Genomic DNA, 25885 nt, shown 5'->3' on the forward strand with positions numbered 1-25885 from the left:
TTTAGTGTGGTGAGCAGACATTAAAATACAGAGGAAGTCTTTTTTTTTTTTTCAATTCTGAAACCAGATTCTCCAGAGACGGGAATTAGAAGAAGGTTTATTTTCAGCATAGCTGCAAGATAGAAGATAATTTGCCATGTTTAAAGGAAATTAGGGGTAGAGACAGTGTTTAGTGAGGAAGCCCTGTTCCTCTGTTCACTTGTGAATTTACTGGTTCTTTTGATCTACAAGCTGACCGGGCAGTTTTTTGCTTATTCTAAAACAATTCATGTATAAAATATCTGGTCAGTTAACACTGTAGGGTTTGCTAAGTGTGTCAACAGTGAAAGGGAATGCACAAGAATCTTCAAAATAATTGCCAGAATTGTTTGGTTAGACCAAATCCAAGTTGCTTAATCATAGAAACTTAGAAATGAGGCAGAAAAGGACCAAATGGTCCATCCAGTCTGCCCAGCAAGCTTCTTATGGTAGCATCAGCCGCACAATACAGGTCTCCCCCATAATGGTAGCATCAGGGGGTGGCATCTGCCGTGCTATTCAAGTTAGCCCCATATTTAATTTCCCAAACTGTCAAAGTCAGGGCCCTTGTTGGTTACTGTCTGAGTCCAATTCCCCATTACATCTTGCCATTGAAGCAGAGAGCAATGTTGGAGTTGCATCAAAAGTATCAGGCTTATTGGTTAAGGGTAGTAATAGCCGCATCAGCAAGTTACCCCCATGCTTATTTGTTTTCTCAGATTGTAAAATTCAATGTCCTTGTTGGTTGCTGTCTGAAACTAATTCCCCTTTTCCTCTTTTTACCCCTGCTGTTAAAAGAGAGAGCAATAGAAAAGTAGTCACCTCTCAAAATTGTTTATTCGGCGGTTAGTGTACTGCATGAGTCGTACTTGCCAAAACGTTATGTCCTTTGAAACATAATGAAATAAATTTAAATTCAGAATATTTTAGTCTTTTTGACTCCTTGTAATCCAGTGTCATGCATTAGACTCACTTGGAAGGATCTTGCACCTAAAACGATGGCAACATCTGATTAATGGACTCCATCATGAGTATTTCTGAGTATATAGGATATTGCAGAAAGTGAAGAACTATATTTTCACAGTGGCCACAGGCCTTCATGCTCATTTTCAAAGGCTAAGAGCCCACAAAGTCTCCCATTGACAATTTGAGCTGGCAGGTAGCACAGCTATCTGACGGACGCATAGATTTGCACCTGCTTTGGCAAGTGCGAATGATACATGGGCATTTCAAAATGGAGTTCCCACATCTATTTTTCCATCCCCGACCTAACCTTGGCCCTTATTTTTGCTATGGGTAAAGTTGCTTACTTGTATCAGAGATTCTCTGTAAACAGCAGGATAAATTGCCCATACAGTGGTGCAGCCCCAGTTCTCAGAGCTCAAAAATGTTTGAGAGTGTGCGCAGGAGTTCCTGCACATGGTTGCTGCCTCATGAGAGCCCCTCAGTCATATCCAAAGCTTAAGCTTAGTAGTCAACTCTCCAGGGAGGCAGGCAGGTAATACATGCCGGTATATGGTTGACTTACCATGCTGTCTACAGAGGACCCATATTATTGGTAAGCTACTTTGCTTTCTCCGTTGACAAGCAGGGATTAAATCAGCTTTAACAGTGGGAAGTCCAACCTGAGAGTTGCCTCGCAGACTGTATAGACAACTTGGACCCCACCCAGTGGAGAATGAACTACTGGGTGAACAGAGTGCACAGAACTGATTGTCCAAAGGTACTGTCCAGACAATAGTGGGGCGTGAAAGTGTAGATAAGAACATAAGAATTGCCATACTGGGTCCATCAAGCCCACTATCCTGTTTCCAACAGTGGCCAATCCAAGTCACAAGTATCTGGCAAGTACCCAAACATTAGATAGATCACAAGCTACTATTGCTTATTAATTACCGTAATAGCAGTTTATGGATTTAACCTCTAGGAACTTATCCAAACCTTTTTTAAACCCAGTAACACTAACTGCTGAAACCACATCCCCTGGCAATGAATTCCAGAGTTTAACTATGCGCTGAGTGAAAAATATTTTCTTCGATTTGCTTAAATGAGCTACTTGCTAACTTCATTTATTTATTTATTTATTTATGGTTTTTCTATACCGATATTCGTTGTTTGACATCATATCGGTTTACAGTCAACATGGAATCAGCAACATAGCTTTACATTGTAACCCATTTAACAGCTTTTACAGAGTAACTATAATAACAGTATAACGTTTTTAACAAAAAACAGCTAAGCAGAATATGTTTGCTTCGTGCAGCGGTAACAGGTTTATAATTTAACCAATCAGGGTTGCTAAGTAATATAATAATAATGTACATATATATCAAATGTGACTGGTATATGTAATGTCATAAAATCATTGGGAGTGTGGACTGGACCGTTTTCAGTAGGATAAACTAGGGTAAGGTGGAGATTAGTATTCTCCGAGAGGAGAGCTACTGTGTGGTGAGGTGATAAGGTACGTGATGGGGGTGTAGGTTATTGTGAGGGCTGGGAGAAGGGTATTATAGGAGGCAGGGTGGAGTAGTAGGATGCAGTGTGGTGTCCTTGAGATCATGGGTATGTTTGTGTGAAGAGCCAAGTTTTTAGTTTTCATGGTTTCATGGACCAGGTTTCATGGAGTGCCCCTTGGTCCTTCTATTATCTGAGAGAGTAAATAACTGATTTACATTAACTTGTACATTATCCCCCCCTCAGTCGTCTCTTCTCCAAACTGAACAACCCTAACTTCTTTAGCCTTTCCTCATAGGGCAGTCGTTCCATGCCCCTTATCATTTTGGTTGTCGTCCTCTGTACTTTCTCCAGTGCAGCTATATCTTTTTTGAGATGCAGCGACCAGAATTGCACACAGTACTCAAGGTGTGGTCTCACCATGGAGCGATACAGAGGCATTAGGACATCCTCCATTTTATTTGCCATTCTCTTCCTAATAATTCCTAACATTGTTTGCTTTTTGGATTGTTGCAGCACACTGGGCCGATGATTTCAATGTATTATCCACTATGACGTCTAGATCTTTTTACTGGGTGGTTACTCCTAAGATAGATATAACCAAGTAGCAGCTTTGCAAATGTCTTCAATAGGAGTAGCTTTCACGAAGGCATTCAAAAAAGGAATAAAGACCTAGTTTATACACACAGGAATTTGCAGTAGACAGTACAGATCAATGAAGAATGGCAAACGAGTAACCCTCCAGCAGATGGTACTGTACTGTTTATTATGTTTTGTTCTTCTTAGTTTAGTATTTTATTTTGTATATACATAAGTATATTTTTATTATGTGTGGTATATTTGTAAATCGCTATGACTTATGAAGCAGCAATTATTTTAAAAAAAAAAAAACCCTTTTTAAATAAATACTGAGGAAGCCATGGCTCGTACTTGATGAGCCTTGACAGGTTCCATAAGCTATAATTTAGCCAGAACATAACACTATGCTGTTCAGTCTGCTAGCCAATTGTAAAGAGTTTTCTTGGCTACTGCCCTTCCCAGCGGGATAGGAGGACGCAAACAGCTGAGAAGCTTAGCTGTGCTCTTGAGTCCTTTTCAAGTAATATGCTAGGGCTCTCTTACAATTCAAGGAGTGAAGAACCTCTTCTTCTTTGTGTGCATGCGGTCTTGGAAAGAATATAGGAAACACAATTGTTTGGTTGATATGGCATGCAGATAACCACTTTCAGGAGAAACTTAATGTAAGTATGGAGGACAACTTTGTTGTGAAAAAACTGAAGGTATGGTGAATAACAGACAAGGACCTGTAATTCACTCACTCTATTTGCTGAAGTCACGGCTACAGGGAACAATGCTTTCCAGGTAAGAAACTTCATGGCCATGGACTCAAATGGTTTGAAAGGTTTGTAACCTACTTCTAAGTTCCTTTATGCCTCATTATGTTACCTATTATATGTTTCAATGTAAACCACCCATCGAGGCGTCTTTTATTTCCTTGTAAACCGGTGTGATATGTATTTTATACAGGAACACCGGTATATAAAACTAAAAATAAATAAATAAAGGAGGTTTCATGAGTTAAGTTAGTTCCATCTCCATTTCAATATTTTTTATTTTTAAATAAAGATAGGGCTTAAGGGGCTTTTATGGGGCTGCCAAGGGAGCGATGTGTAAAAAAGAATTTAACATTTGAAAGCAGCTGAAAAATGCGAGAGAGTGAATCTGTCCCTGCAGTTGCTCAGACGAAGAAAGACTGAAGGGCTCACAAGATAGTGGCCACATGCAGGAATTCCCACGAATGCTCAGGAACAACTTTACTTCTAAGAGGAGTCCTAGAATCCCCAATATACGTGGATTCTCCATTAGGTTTGTTAGGGAATCTACAGGAAACTCCCTCAGAACACCTTAAGGGATTAGGCATGGCTATCTGGCCTGGTCCTCCTTAAGAACCAGCCTCGTAAGGGGATTCTGGGTGGAGGGAGGCTCCTCTCACTACAGCATAAGGGGTCAAAGCCCCCTTATGCTGTAGTGAGAGGGCTCTAGGAAACCAGCAAATGCCAAGAACAGTTATGTTTGAGTTTGATTGTTGTCAGCACTGCAAAGTGAGCAGTTTTCTTTGTGCTGTGTTTTGTGCTGTAAATAAAATTGTATATAAGGAAACAGCCAGAATCTGCCACCTTTATCCCACTGTTTCCCAGACCACAACTGCCCCAAGTTACCACAGACCCCCTGCAAGGGATTTCTAACCAAGGCATTCGCATGCAGTGGACTCTAGCCACTCCAAGAATACGCACCAGGAGCTCTCTCCTCTGAGGCGACCAATAATACCTCCTCAGTCAACGGCTTCATCATTGGAATCCTGGATCATTGTTCCCTCAACTCTAGGGTCCGGAGAAAGATCAATAGGCATTCCCGCCGACTCCCCTCCAGAATTTCCTGAACACTCGTCTTCCCTGGAAGACCTTTCTTACTTCGGGTTTCTGAGCAAATTAGGAAAAGCTTTTGGAGTAAATATATGTAAGGCCAAAGACCCTTGTGTAGATGTCTTGGGTCTTCTCCTGGTTCTAGACGATCCAGTGGATCCAGCAGTGATTCCAGCTCATCATATTCTGCAAGATTTACAAATGAGAATGTGGGAAAATCTCCATTTCCTGTGTCCCTGTAACAAGGAAACTTGACCTCAAGTATAAAAATCTCAGTGCTTTGGAACAGTACAGTTACCTCATCAATCAGTAGTATAGAATCAGCTCTTAAAAGGGTAAAGAAAAGAATGTATTCAGATTCGCTGCCAGGGAAAGATCCCAGGCTACTGGACAATTTTAGTAAACAGATGTTTCAAAGCTCCTTGTTTAATTCACAGATCACTGCTGATCAATTTTATATGGTTCAGTACTTACACGACTGAATAAAAAAATTGAAGCCATTTCTTCTGGCCAGTGAGAGCAAAAAAGCATACCCTAAGCCACCATTTTCTTCATCTGTCAAAAGATGATCAATAATATTTCACGCTTCTTGTCGAACTCCATTGCAGCTCACTACATGGCAGTTCAGTTCCTCTCCCCAATACTGGAACAGCAGTCTTTTGTAAAGTATCCATTCAATGCTTTTAAAAAACCTTATTTCTATAGACTACCCTTATGGCAATTCCAGTGCTACTGGATGCCATTCCTACTTTTGCTAAAGCAGCAGCAACTTCCACCTCACGCTCAACAGTGTGAATACTGTCAACCTAAAACAATGCAACAAGCCCAGCCCATACCTGGGTCAAGTTTTTGACCACTCTTCAGACCCTTTTGTAGGATTGAAAATCCACCACTACCTAGACGAATGGCACAAGATCACCAAAGACCTCTGGGTTTTCAAGGTTATGGAGTCTGGATGCCGATTGCACTTCTCCTGGCTTCCTGCACTTCTTCACCACTCAACTTTCATTCCGGATCAGTCTCACTCAACACAGCTCCGCCTGGAAGTGGAGTCTCTCCGTGAACGGCAATAAAACTGGTTCCTCCCCATCTCATTTATTTATTTATTTTATTTTTAATTTTTATATACCGGAATTCCTGTATGCAATACAAATCAATCCAGTTTATCTCATGGTGAAGGGTTCTGCTCCTGCTATTTTCTCATCAACAAGAAATCAGGAGGACTGAGATCAATCCTGAATTTAAGAAGCCTGAGCTAACATATACTCTGGGAGAAATTCAAAATGAGTTTCCTCCACACAATTATCCCTTTCATCCAAAAGGGGAGTGGATGCACGCTCTGGATCTAAAAGATGCTTATGCTTGAAAAAGCAAATTCCCAAGAAGGAGTTCTTACCTCCCTGGAGAAATTGATACATCTCTTACAGTCACTGGGCTTCTTTGTGAATTTCAATAAATCGATTCTGATACCATCCCAGAAATTCAAGTTCTTTGGGGGCATGGATACATTCTCTGCAGGAGAGCGCCTTCTTTCCTTCAGATTCAGCTCAAATTCTCCAGGCATTGGCCTACAGCCTGTTGAACACAGATCAATTCTCTGCCAGAGAAGTGATAGTTGTTCTTGGTCACATGGCAGCAACTGATGTAATCTCGCTGACCCTCCTGCACATACATTGTCTGCAGTGAGGCCTCTGATTCCAGTGGGATCAGTTTACTCAGCTGTTAACAACCAAAGTAGATGTTTTAACAGAAATGAAAGAGGAATTGGACCTCTTGATTTTACTGGAAGGAAAACCATTTCAACAAGGTCCTCACCAAGTAACTTTAGTAATGGGTACCTCCACAAAAGTTTGGGAGAGACAACATTTTGAACTCCAGGGACATGGTTATTCCTGAAGAAACAGTTTCAAATCAATCCCCTTGAGTTGCAAAGAGTAAGGTACTCTCTAACATTCACGCGACTCCTTCAAGAAAAGCACATTCTCAATCAAATAGATAAGTCACCATGTTCAATTTGAACAAACAAGGAGGCACGGGATCTTGGACTATGTGCCAAGAAGCAAAAGAAATATGGGAATGGGCATGCAGACATCAAGCTGTACTGTAAGCAGTGTACCTTCCTGGAATCTCCAACGCATTGGCAGATTGCTTCAGCAGAATCTTTCATCCACACGAATGGACCTTTCAGCAATCCACAGATAATAGACTGTTCAATCTATGGGGATTTCCAGCAATCAAGCTATTTGCATTAAAAAAAAAAGAAATCTAGAAAAAACATTTTTCCATTCTTCCCAGCAAGCAGATCTTCTCAGGACACTTTTCTGCAGATCTTGTGTATGCTTTTCCATCGATTCCACTAATAGCCATAATGGTGCAATAAATTTATTTTATTTATTTAGCATTTTTCTATACCGACTTTCCAATAACAGAATTACTGATCAATTCGGTTTACATTTTAAACAATAACAACAATGACAAGTAAATGTCTTACAATGAACAGGTCGGATTAACTTGGATTAAGATATATGGGGGTAATAACATAATTAACATGTACGGAGCCTAATATAGGCTAGAGGTTGGGTTTTGATAATAGACTGCCAAAGATCATGTGATTTCAAAAATACTGAAGCACTGGGCCCATCCAATTCTCATAACTCCAGCATGGCCTAAACAAGTTTGGTGTACTTATTTATGGGGACCTTCTTTTTCAGTTATTTTATTTTCCCTGGGAATTTCAATGTTAGAAAAAAAAGGTCCATGGAAGAATGACTTTGATATAAAACAGAAGAAAAATCAGTGGAAAACTGATATCAACCTTTGATATCTCTTGGATCAGATCCATATTTGTTAGTTAATTCAAGAAGGAGGGCATCAGTTTCATCCGAATCTTCCCTCACTCAACTTGACAGTTTGGATGTTGAACACTCAGTGATAAGACTAGTACTTGCTTAAAGCAGTGGAGGACATATCAGTGTCCACCAGAAAATCTTTATGGAACCAGTTTATGGTTTCAAATGGAAAAGGTTTTCAACATAGTGCCAGCACAACAATTTGAATCCTTTTGCAGTGAACCAAAAAGAGTTACTAAATTATATGCTTTCATTTTCTGAATCAGGCCCTGCCACCTCATCAGTACAAGTACATCTCTGTGCCATGGCAGTTACTATGTTCAAACTGAAGGTAAGCCTATCTCCATTCATCCACTAGTGTCAAATTTTATGAAAGACTTATGGAATGACTAAACCACCAGTTGTGAAATCTCCTGTTCCGTGGGATCTAATTGTGAATCTGGTACAACTGATGAAATTGATCTTTTAACCGTTGGAGATGACCTCACTCAAATTTTTAACATGGATAGTAATATTCCTGGTCCCAGTATTCACAGCTAGAAAAGTCAGCGAACGTCAGGTGTTCATTATCTACATTATATGCAATTTTTTCACAATAGTGTGGTCCTTTGTACCTACCTGAAGTTTCTGCCGAAATTTGTATCGGTGTTCCCAACACACACACGAAGGCGAGAAATCCCTTCATGCCTTGGATTGTAAATGGGCCAAGCTTACTATAGAAGAAGAACTCTGCCTCTTCACCAGATTTCTCAACTATTCATCTTTTATGATGCCAAAGGTCTAGGTATAGCCATGGCAAATGCACATAAGAACATAAGAAATTGCCATACTGGGTCAGACCAAGGGTCCATCAAGCCCAGCATCCTGTTTCCAAAAGTGGCCAATCCAGGCCACAAGTACCTGGCAAGTACCCAAAAATGCTACTGATTCTAGTAATAGCAGTGGCTATTTTCTAAGTCAATTTGATTAATAGCAGGTAATGGACTTCTCCTCCAAGAACCTATCCAAACCTTTTTTCAACCCAGCTACGCTAACTGCACTAACTACATCCCCTGGCAACAAATTCCAGAGTTTGAGGATTGAGTGAAAAAGAATTTTCTCCGATTAGTTTTAAATGTGCTAAATGCTAATTTCATGAAGTGCCCCCTAGTCCTTCTATTACCCGAAAGAGTAAATAACCAATTCACATTTACCCATTCTAGACCTCTCATGATTTTAAACATCTCTATCATTTCTCCCCTCAGCTGTCTCTTCTCCAAGCTGAACAGCCCTAACCTCTTTAGTCTTTCCTCATAAGGGAGCTGTTCCATCTCCCTTATTGTTTTGGTCTCCCTTCTCTGTACCTTCTCCATCACAACTATATCTTGAGCACTCCACTGTATACCCTGAAGGAAAGGATATTGAACTATCTACACTCTAGTGGTTTGCTGGATCTGAGGCAGCTTGGATTCACCAGGGGGGAAGGTCCTGTCAAACAAATCTGATTGATTTGATTGGGTGACTAGAGATTTGGCTCAAGGAAAAGCACCCAATGTGATTTACTTGGATTTTAGCAAAGTTTTTGATACAGTCCCACATAGAAGGCTCATGAATAAAATGAGAAGCTTGGGACTCTGTGCCAAAGTGGTACAGTGAACTACAAACTAGTTGACTGAAAAGAGACATTGTGTAATGGTAAATGCAACCCACTCCCAAGACAGAACCTTGTTAAGTGGAGTGCCACAGGTTTCAGTTTTGGGACTGGTTCGGTTCAATATATTTGTGAGCAACATTGGGGAAGGGATAGAAAGTAAAGTTTGTCTATTTGCAGATGATACCAAGATCTTCAACAGCGTGAACATGTCTGAAGGAGTAGAGAGAATGAAAAGTGATTTAAGAAAGCTTGAAGAGTTGTCGAAGACTTGTCAGCTGGGATTCAATGTCAAGAAGTGCAGAGTCGTGCATCTGGGGTGCAGAACTCCATAAGAATGTGATGGGTGGGGTAAAAGTCTAATGCGCATGGACTAGGAAGAGGGACCTTGGGGTGATAGTGTCTGGCAATCTGAAGTTGACAAAGCAATTTTACTAGGAATTTCGTTATATTTACTCGGTTAATCTGTTATACTGTATCATGTCACCCAAAGGCCTGCCTTTGAGACAATCCTGTTCTATGTAAACCGGTGTGATATTTTGAATCGAATATCGGTATAGAAAAATAAATAAATAAATAGGCAATAGCTAAAGCCAGAAGAATGCTGGGTTGCATAGAGAGCGGAATAACCAGTAAGAAAAAGGAAGTGAGAATGCCTTTGTACAAGTCCTTGGTGAGGCCTCATCTGGAGTACTATGTTTAGTTCTGGAGACCACATCTCAAAAAGGATAAAGAGAGGATGGAAGCAGTCCATAGAAGGCTGACCAAAATGGTGTGAGGTCTGTATAGGAAGACTTATGAGATGAGACTGAAGGACCTGAATATGTATACCCTAGAGGGAGAGGAGAGACAGGGGGATAGGATACAGACATTTAAATACCTGAGTTAATGATGCACAGGAATAGGGCTTTTTCCAATGGAAAGAAAGCTGTAGAATTAGGGGTCATGATATTCCACCTTTCACGAAGAGTCAGCCACTTCAAAGCAGATTATGTTTAGGTACTATAGGTATTTCTCTGTCCCTAGGGGGCTTGCAATCTAAGGAGGTCAGTTACTAAGCTGTGATATGGCTATAACATGCATTAAACACCATTTATGACTGAGCAAAGGCTGGTCAGCACTGTTTTAGAAAATGGCGTTGACCGGGCCCAGATCTAGTGGGTGCTCCAGGCCCCCACTAGCTCACCACAAATTGTTTTAAAGGTATGTGGGGGTGAGGGGGTACAGCTGCCCCTCGTCCTCCCCCCCCCCCCCCCCGAGACTACCAGGGTCTATTTTCAAGGATGGGGGTTGCATGATACCCATTAGACCACCAGGGATTTTGCTATTTGTTAGGAAGTAGAGGCTAGAGAGTGGCAGGAACTTAGGATGGGGGGCTTGGCTTTCACTGGGGGTGGCCGTTTCTAGACAGATGGGAGGGGTTAGGGTTAAGGGGTGTGGGGCACAGTTTTAAAACTTTTTTTTTCTTTTTGGGGTCGCCATTTTTATATTTTAGAGGGAGGGAGTTTGGGCCTTTAGCTCCTTTAAGTTGATGGTGGCCCCAGGCAGCAGGGGGCTGCTATAGACTCTCCCTCCCCCTCCCCCATTGTTATTGTGGAGTTTTTCTGCGGTAAACAATAACATGGCAATATCACTGTGATATTTTGTCAGTGAGGGGCATAATATCGCAGGACCACACCTTCCCCCTGTGACATTTTGCCCCTCCCCCCCCCCCCAAATAAAATATCACTGCTTAGTAAATAGGCTCTCCGGTTTGTAACTGATACAGTGGTCACAAGGACTGTCATCAGAATTTTAACCTTGCTTTCTTTGGTTCTTAGCCTGCTGCTCTAACCACTATGCAGCTGTTTCATTCTAATTGTGGGTTATATATAAAATGTATAGCCTGCTGATTCACAGACCTCAGCAGGTTACAGAAAACCATACATAGTATACATAAATAATACAATTACAGTTTAAAAAATCAAAATAAAACCAATATAACAAAAACATAAGAGCCTTTTCATGTGACCTAAAATGTCATATCTCCGCTTATTGCTCGAGCTAGGAAGGAAACGCTAGTTGAAACAAATGGGTTTTTAAGTTTCCTAAAATGTAATAAATCCTTCTCGGCCTTGAGAATAGCAGGAATCTCATTCCAGAACCAAAAGCCAGCAACGGTAAACAATCACTCACGACATTGAGCTAGATGAATAAATTTAACAGTAGGAATGACAAGCAAGCCCTTTGATGCAGAATATAAAGGGCACGTAGGCAGATAATTGATAGGCCTGGGTAAGCTTTTGGGAGCAAGGTCATTCACAGCTTTGAAAAACTAGTATAAGAACTTTAAACATATGTGCAACAGTATGGGGAGCCAATGAAGGTGAGCTAATATTGGAGATATATTGGAATGAAGTAGCATTCCCAAAACCAAACGAGCAGCTAAATTTTGAATGGCTTGTAAAACTGACAAAGTGGACTGTTGAGGACCCAAATAAAGTGAATAATAGCAATCTAATGTAATAATTAATGACTGTGTAACAAGATGGAAATCAGATGGAAATAACAGGCTTGAATTAGGAAGCTAAAACTGAGTTTATGAACATAATGAGAGCAAAATCTAACTGATTTCCTAGATCCCAGGCTTCAAGTTTGATTGGGATATTAACATCTTTAAAGGCCCATCTAGAAGGGACACCCTTAATTTCAGAGCATGAGAGAAACACAATCTCAGGTTGTTGTTTTTTTAAGATTCAACATGAGGTTGTTACAAGACAGCCATTCATTCATTTTTGAGAAGCAACGTTCCAGTTTACCAAATGCTAAAGTCATAGTAGACTTAATAGGAAAGAAAAAGTGCAGATCATCAGCATAGAGTTTGAAAGAAATATCTAGCTGTGATAGAATAGGACATAATGAAGAATGTAAATGTTACAGTAGGAGAAAGCGAAGACCCTTGGGGGACACCCATCGTTAAAGACCTAACGGAAGATTAATTACCTAAGACCACTCTAAAAGATGGTCAGTGAGAAATGAAGAGAACCAGTGAAGAACAGTGGAGCAAACATCCAGAGATTCCAGACAATACAGGAGAATATGATTTAAAGCATCAAAAGCCACAGATCAGGACTAGAAAATACTTCATACTCTTATCAAACCCTTCCCTAATAATATTAAACATAGATATGAGTAACTCCGTATTATGTTGTAATTGAAAGTCAAACTTACACTTCTCTCATCCTACTCTGATCCAGTGGATTTTAGTATTCAATTCAGATTCTGACATGGTGGGGTTTAGTGTTTGTGGTACTTTTGACTCGTCTGTACATGCGGGACCTTTAGTGAGATCTCCACACACTAATGGGATGCGCTCTATCAACCATTATCTCACCAAATCTCCAGGATGTCTAGGATGCGAGCATCCCTTCTGTGTTGGATGAAGCCGCAAGTTCTAAAGGCAGATATTAGGTGAATCTGTCTGCTAATGCCTCCAGCAAGGGGTGGAGGGTAAACTCTAATGCATCTTGGACCTAAGAATTGTGGTCCCTATTGGAGTGTCATCTGCATATCAATCGCCTGGAGCTGCGAGCCATTCACTATGCACTGAGCACTTTCATTTCCCCTCAGGAAAAAGAATTGCAATTCAGATGGATACTCATTTTCTTATAAACAAGCATGGAGGTACAGGTTCTTAAGCCTTCTGCCAGGGGGCTATCCAGATTTGGGTGTGGGCAGGATATCATCATGCTCATCTTCAGGTGACCTACCTTCCGGTAATCCAGCATATATTGGTGTAATTCTTCAGCAATAGGTTACAACTGCATGAGTGGTCCTTGGATCAAAGAGTTGCAGACAACTTGACACTGGGGAAAGGCAGTGATCAACCTCTTTACCTCAGAAGTCAGCAGAAAGGTCAACATTTTCTGCTGCATGCATACAAGCAACTACAGATCAACTCCCAACACTCTTATGGTAAATTTGAATGTCTCTCTACGCTATGCATGCCCAAGGTTCTGCTATTTACCAGAACTACCCAGAAGGTACTTCGGGACAACGTGAGTATAATCCTCATTGCTCCAGCCTGATTTAGGTAAGTGTGGTTTCTACATCTCATCCGTCTGTTGATTCATCCGCCATTCCTGTTGGAGATATCTCCATACAGAAGAACTGCAGGATCGACCATCCCAGTCTTCTAACCCTGGCCTTCACGGTATAGATGTTAAGCACACTGTACTCTTCCAAAGGAGGTGGGGAGGATGTGCTGATTTTGATTAGAATACACTCAACCTGAAGATCCTACAGTTTCAGGTGAAAGAGATTTTTGACATAGTATGGGACCAGCATCTGGATCCCTTCTTCTGTGGTCTGAGGGACTTGCTTCAAGTACCTCTTCTTCCTCTTCTCCTTAGGTCTTAGCACCTCTTTAGTCAAGGTTCATCTTGGCACCATTGCAGTGTGTCACCAGCAGGTGGAAGGGCATCTCTCTTCACCCTTTGGTATCCAAATTCATGAAAGAATTGTGGCATTCCAGACCTCTGGTCTGTAAACCTCCAATGCTTTGGGATCTCAGTTTAGTCCTAGCTCAACTCATGAAACCTCCTTTTAATCCATTGAAGTCGGCAGACTTGACGTTTCTCATCTGGAAAGAATTTCTCATGAATGTCATTTTGGCATGAAGAGTAAGTGAACTAAAGTCTCTGGTTTTATATTCACCATGCCTTAAGATATTCCCAATAGGGTGGTCTTATATACTCTGCCCAAGTTCCTTCCAAAAATGGTATCTGTGTTCAACATTAATCAAGTTGTTGTGCTATGTATGCTATTTTCAAAACCAAATATGCACAGAGATCAAAGGGCTCTTCACTCCTTGAACTGTAAAAGAGCCCTGGCTTATTACCTAAAGAGGATTTAACCTCACTATCAAGCTTCTTAACTGTTTTTGTCAATGAACTCTGGCCAATCAGCTAGCAGACTATATAGAGCAGCGTTGCTTGTTGGCTGGCTTACAAATTACAGACCCATTGGAAACCGCAAGAAGTAATGGTGTAGGAGCGTAATCCTGAACAATCGTTGTATGAACAAGAATGAGAAAACTGAAAACTTCTAATTAATGACGCCAGCATTGAAACGCACGGCCATATTGAATGTACTAACGTTTGATACGCAATGGCATGCACTACGCACTTACGTACTGACATTCAGTGAAACGCACTACCATTTTGTAATAATATTTTGTATTGTATTAATACGATTGCTGCTATAAAATGTCTAACATATCATGTCTATTATATGACGTGTACAATGGTCTGATTATAAGCTACATCTACCTGAAAGAATGTATAAAAGTTCGCTCCCCACGGGGAGTGGCATGCAGTTTGTACTAAGCCTTTGTCTTAGCTGCATCTTGCTGGCAATACAAGTCTATCTTTGCGGATCAGTTGTCTGGACCTCTTTCCTGACTTTTTACTGACGGTTACAATGGCAGCAGTACTTAACATGGCAACATTATCGGTATGGATCTTTACCTGATGTTGAAGAACTTTGTTTGGAACACAAGACTTGGATGTTCCCCTGAAGCAGAAGATTAGTTTCTTTGAAACAAGGCCAATGTTTGGGATAGTGTAAAATGTAAATTGTTAAATTTGGTTTGGATCATGATTTTTCACTTTTTCTGAAGGAATACATTGGTTGTGAGCATGAAATGTAGAGAAGCCATATATATGAGTTATGACTCTAATGAAATAGCACTTTTGAGTAGTGCAGTATCAGGTATGAGATCATTTAGTTTCTGAAAAATACATTTTTTGAAGATTGTTTATTTGTGCTGTTAGATTTGTTTGTTGCATTGAGAGTGTCTTCCCCATTTGAACTCCCTTTTTTGGTATTTACAAATTAGTCATTAAATAAGAGCCATGATAACTTCAATGGCTCATCTCGGGGCCACTTCTAGAGAAGACATTTGTAAAGACACTACAGGTCATCAATGCACACTTTCATATCCCACTATTGTCTAGACCAGAGGTTCCCAGGCATGAAATAAAATGTGCATGCTATGAAGGCAGTGCATGCAAATATATCTCATGCATATTCATGGTGAGTATTTTGAAAACCTGACCGACTGGAGGTTCTCCAGGGCAGAGTTGGGAACCACTCATCTAGACAGCTTGTCCTGAGGAGGAAGTAACTTTGGACAAACAGTTTTGTACAGCCTGTTTACCTGGTAGTCCACTCTCCATCTGGTGGGACCGGATTATCTTTAAGTGCTTCCACAGTGCAACCTTCACTTTGGGACTCCCCACGCAAAATGGCTAATTCATGCCTGCTTGTTGACGGAGAAAGCAAGTTTATCTTACTTATAAATAGGACTCTCCATAGAAAGCTGGATGAATTAGCCATTCTTAACACCCACCTGCCTCTCTAAAGCTTAAGCTCTGCAAAAGACTGAGGGGCCAATGCAATATCATGCGCATAAAATGTGCATCCAGACTGGGCACCCGTTTTTTTCAACACGTGCACATCCATAGCCCCTGGATGCCCGATGCAGTATGTAAATTAGTGGCTGGCATTAACAGGGACATTCTAGGGAGCAATTGTGTCCCCAGCACTCAATGCATCGGATGCCCAGAATTACAGTGGGCACAGATCCCTTCAAGCCTCTGCGAAGGGTCTGGAGCCCCGGTCATTGCCCAGCTTAATTTTAAAATGCTCCACATTTATTCCCTGAAGAGAACCCCTTACATGATTGGTTTTCTTTTCCCCTCTGAAAACTCTGAACTTTATCAATAAATGTGCATATCAAATCAGTGGTGCTCTACCCAGCTTTATTCTTACACTGCAAGCAGTAGAACAGAGTAGAGCAAAGATACCGAGTAGGAGGTAGGACAGTGTTTTTTTTTTCAATTTCTCCGGAGCAATCGACCCGTGTTTTGACTTAACTCCAGCTCCAAGGCTGATGTTAAGTTTGCCTCATTAACAAGCACGTGTTGGGCACCGGGAGTTTTTCTGCATCAAAGGTAATAGCAAATAGCCTCATCTACATGGCATTTACAAGTGGTAAGCGCTATTAGCTATGCGTGAGTTTGGACGCGCATTTTGGATGCACTAATCCCTTTTTTGCATCGGGTGATAGCATAGTGCTTCCAAAACATGCGTCCAACTGTGCATTGACTTGTGCACTAGGCTGAGCACACTTTATTGCATTGGCCCCTGAGAGGTTCAAAAGGCAGCATGCGGGCATTGGAACTTGCGCCCATGCTCAGTAAAGTCTTTATTGAGCTCTGAGAGGTGGGTTCATGTTGGCACCATTAGATGATGTCACCTACACATAATGGCTAATTCATCTTGCTGTCTATGGAGAATCCTGTTTACAGGTAAGTAGATTTGCTTCTTGAGAATCATTTAGTAGCAGCTGAATGTTTTTAATGTTTTTGTTTTCCTTAAGCCTTCCAACTTAGGTAAGTTCCAGTCTTAAATAAGAATGCACACAATACTCAAAGTTGTCCCATTTCAGAAAGACACAGCAGAACTAGAAAAGGTGCAGAGAAGGGCAACCAAAATAATAAAGGCTGTGGAACAGCTCCTCTGTGAGGAAAGATTAAACAGGCTAGAGTTCCTCAGCTTGGAGAAGAGACCACTGAGAAGAGTTATGATAAGAGGTCTACAAAATCTTGAGTGGGGTGGAGCGGGTAAACCGGGAACAATAATGCTAGGACTAGGGGATATTCCATGAAGCTAATAGGAGGCACAGTTGAAACAAATCAGGTAAAATATTTTTTTCATTGAACACACAATTAAACTGTTGAATTTGTTGCCAGAGGATTTGGTAAAATCAATGTAACTGGGTTTGAAAAGAGTTTAGAAAAATTTCTTGAGCATAGGTCCCATTAACCATTGTAGACCTGGGAAAAGCCACTGTTTATCCCTGGTTATAAGCAAGAAGCATTGGACCTATGCTTTCCAGTATTACTGGTTACTTGTGACCTGGATTGGCCACTGTCTGAGATAGTATGCTGCACTTGACGGACATTTGGTGTGATCCAGTATGCCATTTCTTATGTTCTTAAGATCTCGATGGAATATGATTTAAAAAAAAAAAAAAAAACTTTAAAAAATATTCTGTCTTGTACTGCAGTAATTTTTTATTATGCCATATCTACTTGTTTGAAAACAGGCAACAAGCGAACGACCTTTTATTCAGAAGTTATTCCGGCCAGTCACGGCAGATGGTCAGCCGCATACCTTGGGAGACCTTATCAGAGATGTTTGTCCCTCTGCAGTTGCCTGTGAAGGTAACGTGTGGTTTTGTAAATATTCATCGTCGCCTATTACTCGTTAGTTCTACAGCAGATAATGTGCGTTTTCTCTTTATGTACTAATGGCCTTGTAATGTAGTGGTTCTCAGCCAGAGGTACATGTATCCCTGGAACGACTTAGAAACCACCACTGCCACACAGGAGAGAGGAGCCTGAACTTGAAAGAGGCAATCACCTGCCACTATCTCAGGAAGAGCCAACTGCACTGCCTTCCACTTCCCAGATCCTCTTTAGCAGCAGCTGGTGAGCAGGCAAAACACACCACTGACATGGGAGGAGTAGGAAAGGCAGCAGTCATGGAACTGAAGCCGAGGCAGCAGGCATCACAGGGGACAGTGAAAACACTGTGCTTCCAGTCTCCACACTTGCATCTTCCTCCACCGCCGCCTCCTCTTGTCTTCTTATTACATAAGCTGCTTAGTTAGAAATGTAGCCTGCGCAGGCGTTAGGAGGAAAAGGCGGTAGCTGCAGGGACAGGATGCACTCTGCTTTCAGTAAATACTGCTGATGGACAGTGAAAATGAGAAATGATTTTAGAAAGCTCGTAAAGAGGTCGTGCTTGGCAGCTAAGAGTTAATATAGGACTTTTTAGATCCATGCATACATTCTGTGTACAGATTTCTAATGGAGCAGTACACAGTGGAGAATGAGACAGTTATGTACATGAAACAAGAGAGATCTTGGGAGTGGATCAGAGCCAGAGGGATGCTAGGATGCACAGGGAGAACTTTAACTAGTAGGAAAAATAAATTGATATTTTGAAGCTTCAGCTGGAGAATTATGTCCAAATCTGGAAGCTGTGCCTCCAAAAAGAGAGTAGAGGTGATCCAGACGAGGCCTCCCAAAAGGGTGCAGAAAGGAAGCTTAAGGACCTAAATGTGATTACCCTAGAGGAGAGAGTTGGGAGATATGACAGAAAAATTCAAATACATGAAAGGTATAAATAATGCACAAGAAGCAATTCTTTTCAGAGTAAGGAAAGTTCTAGACCAACAAGTCATGATATGAGGCTGAAAGGGAAGAGGCTCCAAAATAACTTAAGGAAATATCCCATCACAAAAAGGGTGGTGGAGACCAGAACAGTAACAGAGCTCAGAAAACATGGTGTAAGTACATAGGATGCCTAGGTACAAAGCAGTGAAGGGGAAAGCCAGAGACCAAATGAGGTCTATGATATTGCACTAGGAATGAAATTGGGCAGACTGGATGGGCCTTATCTGCCGTCTTACTTTGTGTCTAGAGCCCATGGGAAATGGAGGCCAGCAGAAATGGTGATTTGCACATGGAGAGTTAGAGTTCCAACCTACTTGTCTCTCTCCCGCTTTCCAAACACTGCATAGCCTTGAGGCCTCTTTACTGGAGGCCATAGATAGTTTAGAGCCAGCCTAGGGATGCTCTTTCAGTACTAAAGCATTGCAGATCCAGTCCAAATCAAAGTATAGGTAAATGGATGTGTTCCATTTTCAAAATAAGCCATTTCTGGGCAGAGGCAGGATCTGGGTTCCAGGCCAAGTAGCCTTCAGGTTGCATGAAACAGCTTCCTGGTTCCCAGCAACCCCTTTTTGGGTTCCTCGGGATATGGTTATTAGGCCTGGCATCAGACTCATTTCCTTTGGTGCTAAAGCTTCAGCACACCAGCCTGCTTCCCCAAGCAGTCCCACCAGTTACCAGTCCAGACAAAAGCATAGAATAGAAAGTGAGCTACCATAGACCTGTGCAGAACCCAGGGATGTTACAAGCACTAATAGTTTTCATGGTACACCTGGGCTCCCTTCTAAATGATAGATAATGTGGGCAGGAAAATAGGAGCCTCCTGCAGATCCCCCTACATGAGAAGGCAGTAATTACAGGGCTGTCTTTGAAGTCTTGCCCAGCACATGAAAGAGAAAGTCCTTTGTTATTATGTGTGTTTATTTTTCTTTCTTTCTTTGAAAGCATCACCTGTGCTGAGAATCGCAGAAGATCTAAGTTGTGCGGTTGCCCTGCTAGTCCACTTGGATGTATGGAAATAACAGTCCACAAACATGTTGTAGGCGTAACTTAATTATGACTAGCTCTCGAGAGCTGTGCTTTCTTCATTAGGTCACGTACAACGTGTTTTTTGACCTTTATTTCGCCAAAAGATCTAAGTATCAGCTGCTTTTAATTTATTGGCAGGAAAAAATGCCCCTTTGATTGGATAATTCATCATGGGTTTTATTGAACTGAAAAATGTTAGAAAAATAAACAATATTTCCTAAGACTTTTCTTTTTTTGAGCGGCCATAATTGTAAACTTTGCATTTTATGAATATTTTGGAAGTTCAAAGAATTTTTATGTACATCCTCCAACCAACTCAAAACGGTGACGCTCCCTCCTCTCATTACAGATTTCAGCATATTCCCCCTGTTTGCAAGCTTAAAATAGAACTGTTAAATTTACCATACATTGCTGATCAACCAAGGTGATCTTAACCAGAGTCTCAGGCCTGTCACTTACCATCCCCAAGTGATGGTACATCATTGTTTTGAAATGAAAGGCCCCATCGGTGAGTAGGACAGACAGTCCTGCTGCCTTGCACTGTTTCTGTGCTATTATCACCTGCAGCACAATCCTCTCAGTCGGGGGGAATTGAAGCCAAGAGGGAGAGATGGGGCAGGCAGTGGACTGAGCTCTGTACTGTAAAGGAATTTTATCTATAGCACCTAAAAAAAAAAAAGTCACCAGCTCCTTTTTAAAGTTCTTACCATTGCACTTGTTACGTCTTGCTGCGCTCACTGATGTATTACATACAAATAGCATTTCTTTTCTAATCTTTGATTTGGCTAGTATTCTGCATTCCAAGTTCTAAGGAAAATGCAGTGTTTCTTGCAGTAGAGATGCTGCTCACAAGTACTTGCAATTAGATGCCTTCAGCTGAAGGCAAGGTCTTCTTACCAAGACAAGGCCCTTTACTCTACCAAGGGGAGCCTAGCTTTTAGAAAAAGAAAAGATTGAAAAGCATAACTTTTAATTTAATATTGCTCTATTCTGTCATATTACCTATGAGAGAATGCCTGTTGGACCTTTGCTGGTTGCCTGTTCCATAAACCAGTGTCTTCTAAGCTTTACTGTATTTGGGCTAAAATATTCTGTCTCTTCTTGATTTTTCAGTCTTGACACCAAAGCAAGATTTTATATTTGCCTTCTGTTGCTTGCACCGTGGCATTTGGGTCACTACTCTTGTGCTTGGCTTTACTCCAGCTCTTCCTGTAGTCTAGAATGTGGAACTTGATACTTTGTGCCAGGTTTTTCCATTTCTGTGGTCCCCATGCTCTTGTCTTACTGTCTGCCATCAGTGGTGGTCTTGCAGCCCACTTGCACAGATGTTCAGTTATTATAAAAGATGCTTCGGCTGGTACCAAGTCCTGGAGAACAGCGAGGGCCTGATGCTGTCTGAGGAACCTCTTGAGCACCAGCCCCTACTAGAACTGCTGCCTACCATGATCTCTCAGGCAAACACTACAGGTAGTGACAGCTTCTGTGATCATATGAAACCATCATTGGAGGGAATGTCAGTAAATCAAGCACGGAATAACTGAAGATCTGACGCAGGCCCAGTCCTTCAGCCTAGGACTAATGAATGTCAGGAAAGCCCTATAATTGTATTTGCTTTTTACTTCTCGAAATATATTTTGAAGTTATGTAATTTAGACATTTTTAGCCAATATAGTTATTATTTTAGCCTTTTTTTATTAAAAGGGGATAACTTTAATTATCACACCCTCTTTTTTTTTTTTTTTTTTTTCCCAAATCTCCTTCCTCAAGTCCGTATTTGCCAGTAGTCCATGCTGTATTCATGCTCTACATGTATGACTGACACCTGCATGGGGTGCTAATGAAGATCCTCTTGCCATCTTCATGCTTTAATTGTATCGGTGTGACACTTGCATTGGGTTCTGATGAAGATCTGCTCTTTAGCTTTCCATGCTGTGTTCCTGCTTTATATGTATCGGTGTGGTACAGGTGCATGGGGGTGCTCTTCAGGTGTCTGTGCAGTCTTTATGCTTTGTGTATCAGTGTGATACCTGCGTGGGGTTCTAATGAAGATCTGCTCTTCAGTGCTCTGTGCTTGGGGAGAGCAATTTTCACAAGTCATTTACCCAGGTAAAAGTTCTGTCTGAAAATTGCTCACTCTTAACCTGGCTGAAAGCATGTGTGGGGTTCCACTCCGCTTGGGTTGGGTCAAAGGGGGGGAGTGGGATGGGGGGGAGGGTCTTTGAGTGGGATTAGGTAATGTCACGTGGACATTGTATTTCAAGCATACATGTGCCAGATTTCTCCCCCACAAAAAGTAAATGCAAAGTCCATGGGCCAGTTTTACCCATGAACAGTTGAGGCCCAGACTTACCCCTTAGAAAATTTGTACAAAGCCCATGGTTGCAGAGTACCCATGGACTCTACATCTGGGAGGGCTCTTTTGAAAATGACCCGTGCATGTATCAGTGTGTTGCCTACCTGGGGCCTGGATGAAAAGCCATTCTTCAGCTGTCTGTGCTGCATTCCTGCTTTACGTGAATCAACGTGCTGCTTGTATGGAGCTCTATGGGCGGCAGCCCCTGATTTGGCTAAATTCCTAGGAGAGACTTTTAAAAACGTTATACCTTAATATTGCCTCAAGAATTAAAATCCGAACGAACAGGATCTTTCTTAAATTATTGTAAACTGTTTTTCAGTTAAATACAGTACAAATACATAGACCAAACTAATAGCACCACAAGAAATGTATAATTAGCACAGCTCTTTATGCTAAAAATTTGCCATGGTCTGCCAAGCTCAACATTGCAATACACAACTCTGTCGAACCATCATAAAATATTGTTAAAATAAACCACACTGGAACCTTGTGTGGTACTTTAATTTTCAAAAACTGCATACCAAAACTGTTATCTGTACAAACTCGCATCTCTGGCCAACAATTAACCAATATCTTAAAGAATTCCCCCCCACAAACACTCACACCAAAAAGAAGAATCTTCTAGAAGTTATCCTTATTTCTGCCAATAAACATCTGGTTTTCTGGCAGCACAGCTGGTTTAAACTCATTAGTTCACAGCTGTATCGCGGGAGGATCTTTCATGTTCAAATTAGAAGCAGTATACTTTTGTACCTCTCCCATTTCCTGGAAGAAACATTAAATTCCGGAACGCCATTTAGGTTTTCATATTTCTAGAAAATGTGTATCAAATCCCCTTCTTTCCATCCCCAACTCCACCATAGGCTAGAGTCTGGCAAGGAAGCATTTTAGCTCAAGTAATGGGTAGGTGAGATATATTTTGTTGTGTTAAAAAAAAAAAAAAAAAAAAAAAAAAAGTGCTACTGTTAGAGGAATAGTGAAAAGCCTCTAGAGATCTGCATAGTGACAATGCAGAAGGTTTCTTCCTCATTCATGCTGTAAGGAATATGAGTATCCTGTATGTACCCTGTGGGTTACAGCCTCCTGTCTTCCACCTTCTTTCTCTCTTTCTGTGGGGAGTAGTAGTGCTGCTGAAGATTACCACTTATTTATCTTTATTTGTGATCTTAGAAGCCCAGGAAGGACACGCATTTATCGCAGAATCAGATCTTTTTATTCTCAGACATGTCAAATTTACTACTTAGAATAAAATACACAACTTATGCCTCTTAGGTAAGAAACTTATGCTACAATTCTTAACACAGCAAGTATTTATAGTAATTAAAGCTTGGCATATTATAGGTGAACTTAAAGCAGTACCCGTCAGAATAACCTTGACTTGCTTAGGATGTTATTAATAACTTAGCTAAATATCCCCATAACTTTAGAAGATGTTTTCAGTCTCACGCTTAGAGGTGTCTGGCTGAGCTGTGAAAGATATTGTAGTTCACCGTCTGTGGAGTGCTCTCTGGGATGCTGAAGCTTGGTCGGAGAGAAGGAGCAGAGAGCAAAGGCTCAAGCATCGTCTTCTGGTGGTATTTTATTTTTTATTTATTAAAATGTCTTACATACCACCTATAAGGACAACCATGCCAGACAGTTTAGAGTGATAGGAACATAAATTAAAATATCAAAATAATCATGATAAGATACAGCTAATCATAACAAGCAAAACAAAATACAATGGGTCATCTTCACCGCCACCCTTTTGAGCCCCTCTCCCTTGCTGTTTTTAAAAGCCAGGATATGCATATGCAAGAGCTCATACATAGTCAAACAAGAGCACGAAATGGGGTCTCTTCTTCATTTTGGACTGCTGGACCCTCCTCTGGCACGTGGCAGCTCCTGACCAGGGCATGTGATCTCCAGTCTTGTAACATCTTGACCAGAGAGCTGACCTGGCTATGTGACAGAGTTCACCTGTGAGCCGACCTGTCTAAGTCTGCCTTTCAGGATTGGCGTATCCTGTCTCCAGGCAGATCTGAGTGCTGCTGCAAGTCTTGGAACTGTCCTTACACCCCCACACCTAGCCTGCATTGTCTTAGGTCAGTGTTTACAGAGAAAAGTTGCTATTCTTCAGAGGCCCTGTTAATCAAGCAAATCTGATATTTCAGTCATGTCTTGCCATTCTGGCCAAAGTTCATCATCTCTGTATTTCTGTTAAATACAGGTTAAGTGCCCATCTTGCTGCACAGTAGTGAAACTTCTGTTATCGCCTACAATGCTGTATTCAAAATGGAAAATGTGGGTTTATTAGTGATTCTGGTTGGGAATGCAGGGCCAGTCTCACAAAATGACTTTATCCTCAGAAAGCTCTTTCCTCAATAAATCTGTTAGCCCATAAGATGCCACCAACCTTTCTTATGCTTTTGCTACTACATACTAACACAGTTAATCCTCTGGAAGTTCTATCCTCCACTACCAGGTATTTAGGATGCAAAATAAATTCCTGAGAAAAGACACACTTATTGCTTAAACAAACTTGCTACATAAAACTGCACTAACTGCCAAAACACAAACAGAAAAAGCTTTAGCTATCAAAAGGCAGCACTGCAAATACTATATTGCAACAGCACTTGGTGTTGCGTCAGAGGTGGACCCTTGGGCCAAGGTGGGGTTGACGCAACCCGTAGGTGAGGACCTACGGGTCCCCACCGTCAGCAGGTGGAGTGGGCTGAAGATAGAGGCTGCTGGAGCTTCACCTATACTAACCCTTGTTCCCCGAGGGTTGAGTCTTTACCTTGTCCGGCAGGACTTAGGTGGGCCTCGAGGTTGATTACAAGAGAAGTTGATTCAGCCCAGAGACAGTAGATGATAGGTGACGTAGTCCTACCCTGGACTGGGTGCGGTACTGGAACTCAGGCGCCAATGGAACGGAGGTTAGCTGGAGGTGCTCGAGCAAAGGTAGGCCGAAGCCTAATAAGTTCACGTCCAGGGAGTAGGCTAGGAGAGGCATCAATGACAGGCTTGGATAAGGGCTGGCAGCAAACGGAGGTCGTGGCAAGCAATGCTAAGTTCTGATCATGGAGAAATCAATAGTGTAGTCATCAAGGCAATGGTCTGATCACGGAGAAATCAATAGCGTAGCCAGGCGTAGCAGAGGTCTGGGTCTGGAGATAGGCAGCAGCGTAGTCAGGCGTAGCAGAGGTCTGGGTCTGGAGATAGGCAGCGGCGTAGTCAAACAAAGCAAAGTTGATATCTGTTGAGTCAGTCCAAAACACAGTGCAGGAACGAGGAAGACAAGAACCGGGAACAACGAAGATCTGGAACAGGTGTAGAGAGGATTCTCTAGTAGCAATGAGTACTCAAATAGCGAGGAGACCTGTTGCAAAGGCCAACGCTAGGGAGCGGAGCCTGAGCTTAAATACACTGGAGGGTTGACGGCATCATCCAGGGCCATGGCCAGGTTTCCGCTGCGAGCCCTTCATAAGGGTCAGTGGTGCGCGTACGCGCGCCTAGGGAGGGGTGTGGCGCGAGTAGTGGTGTCTCTCCGTGGGCCTTGCGGAGAGGCCCGACGAGTAATGGCATCTTGGCCTGCAACACTGGGGACCATGGCAGAGCCAGAGGTACCAAGATCTGAGCCGGCGGCCCACCGCCGCCAGCGAGGAGGAACCAGGAGCTGGATTCTGTGTAAGAAGGTGAGAGGGCCGCGCCTCGGGTCTGTCGCGGGCGGCAAGCGTAACATTTGGAACACTAATATAACTACTATTGGAAAATAATTCAAGCTGGATTGCTATAGATTCCTTCACGGAGACTATATGCTAAACTGATATTTCATCTTGGTTATGCATGGGTAGCAT

The 25885-nt window shown here is 41.8% G+C and overlaps 1 protein-coding gene across 3 annotated transcripts in view; it reads left to right on the plus strand.

Moving 5' to 3' along the window:
* Positions 1 to 25885, plus strand: part of ATG5 (autophagy related 5) — a 305920-nt gene that overhangs the window by 229965 nt on the left and 50070 nt on the right. For 2 of the 3 annotated variants that reach the window (XM_029595332.1, XM_029595333.1), the window contains exon 7: positions 17530 to 17647. In XM_029595332.1, coding sequence (XP_029451192.1) covers positions 17530 to 17647 — 118 coding nt within the window. Of the gene's footprint in view, positions 1 to 17529; positions 17648 to 20803; positions 21339 to 25885 lie in introns of those variants that run through there. The other variant, XM_029595334.1, reaches the window with a different exon arrangement.

This window comes from Rhinatrema bivittatum, chromosome 3 (genome assembly GCF_901001135.1).
Source record: "Rhinatrema bivittatum chromosome 3, aRhiBiv1.1, whole genome shotgun sequence".
In the NCBI taxonomy this organism is placed as follows: domain Eukaryota; kingdom Metazoa; phylum Chordata; class Amphibia; order Gymnophiona; family Rhinatrematidae; genus Rhinatrema; species Rhinatrema bivittatum.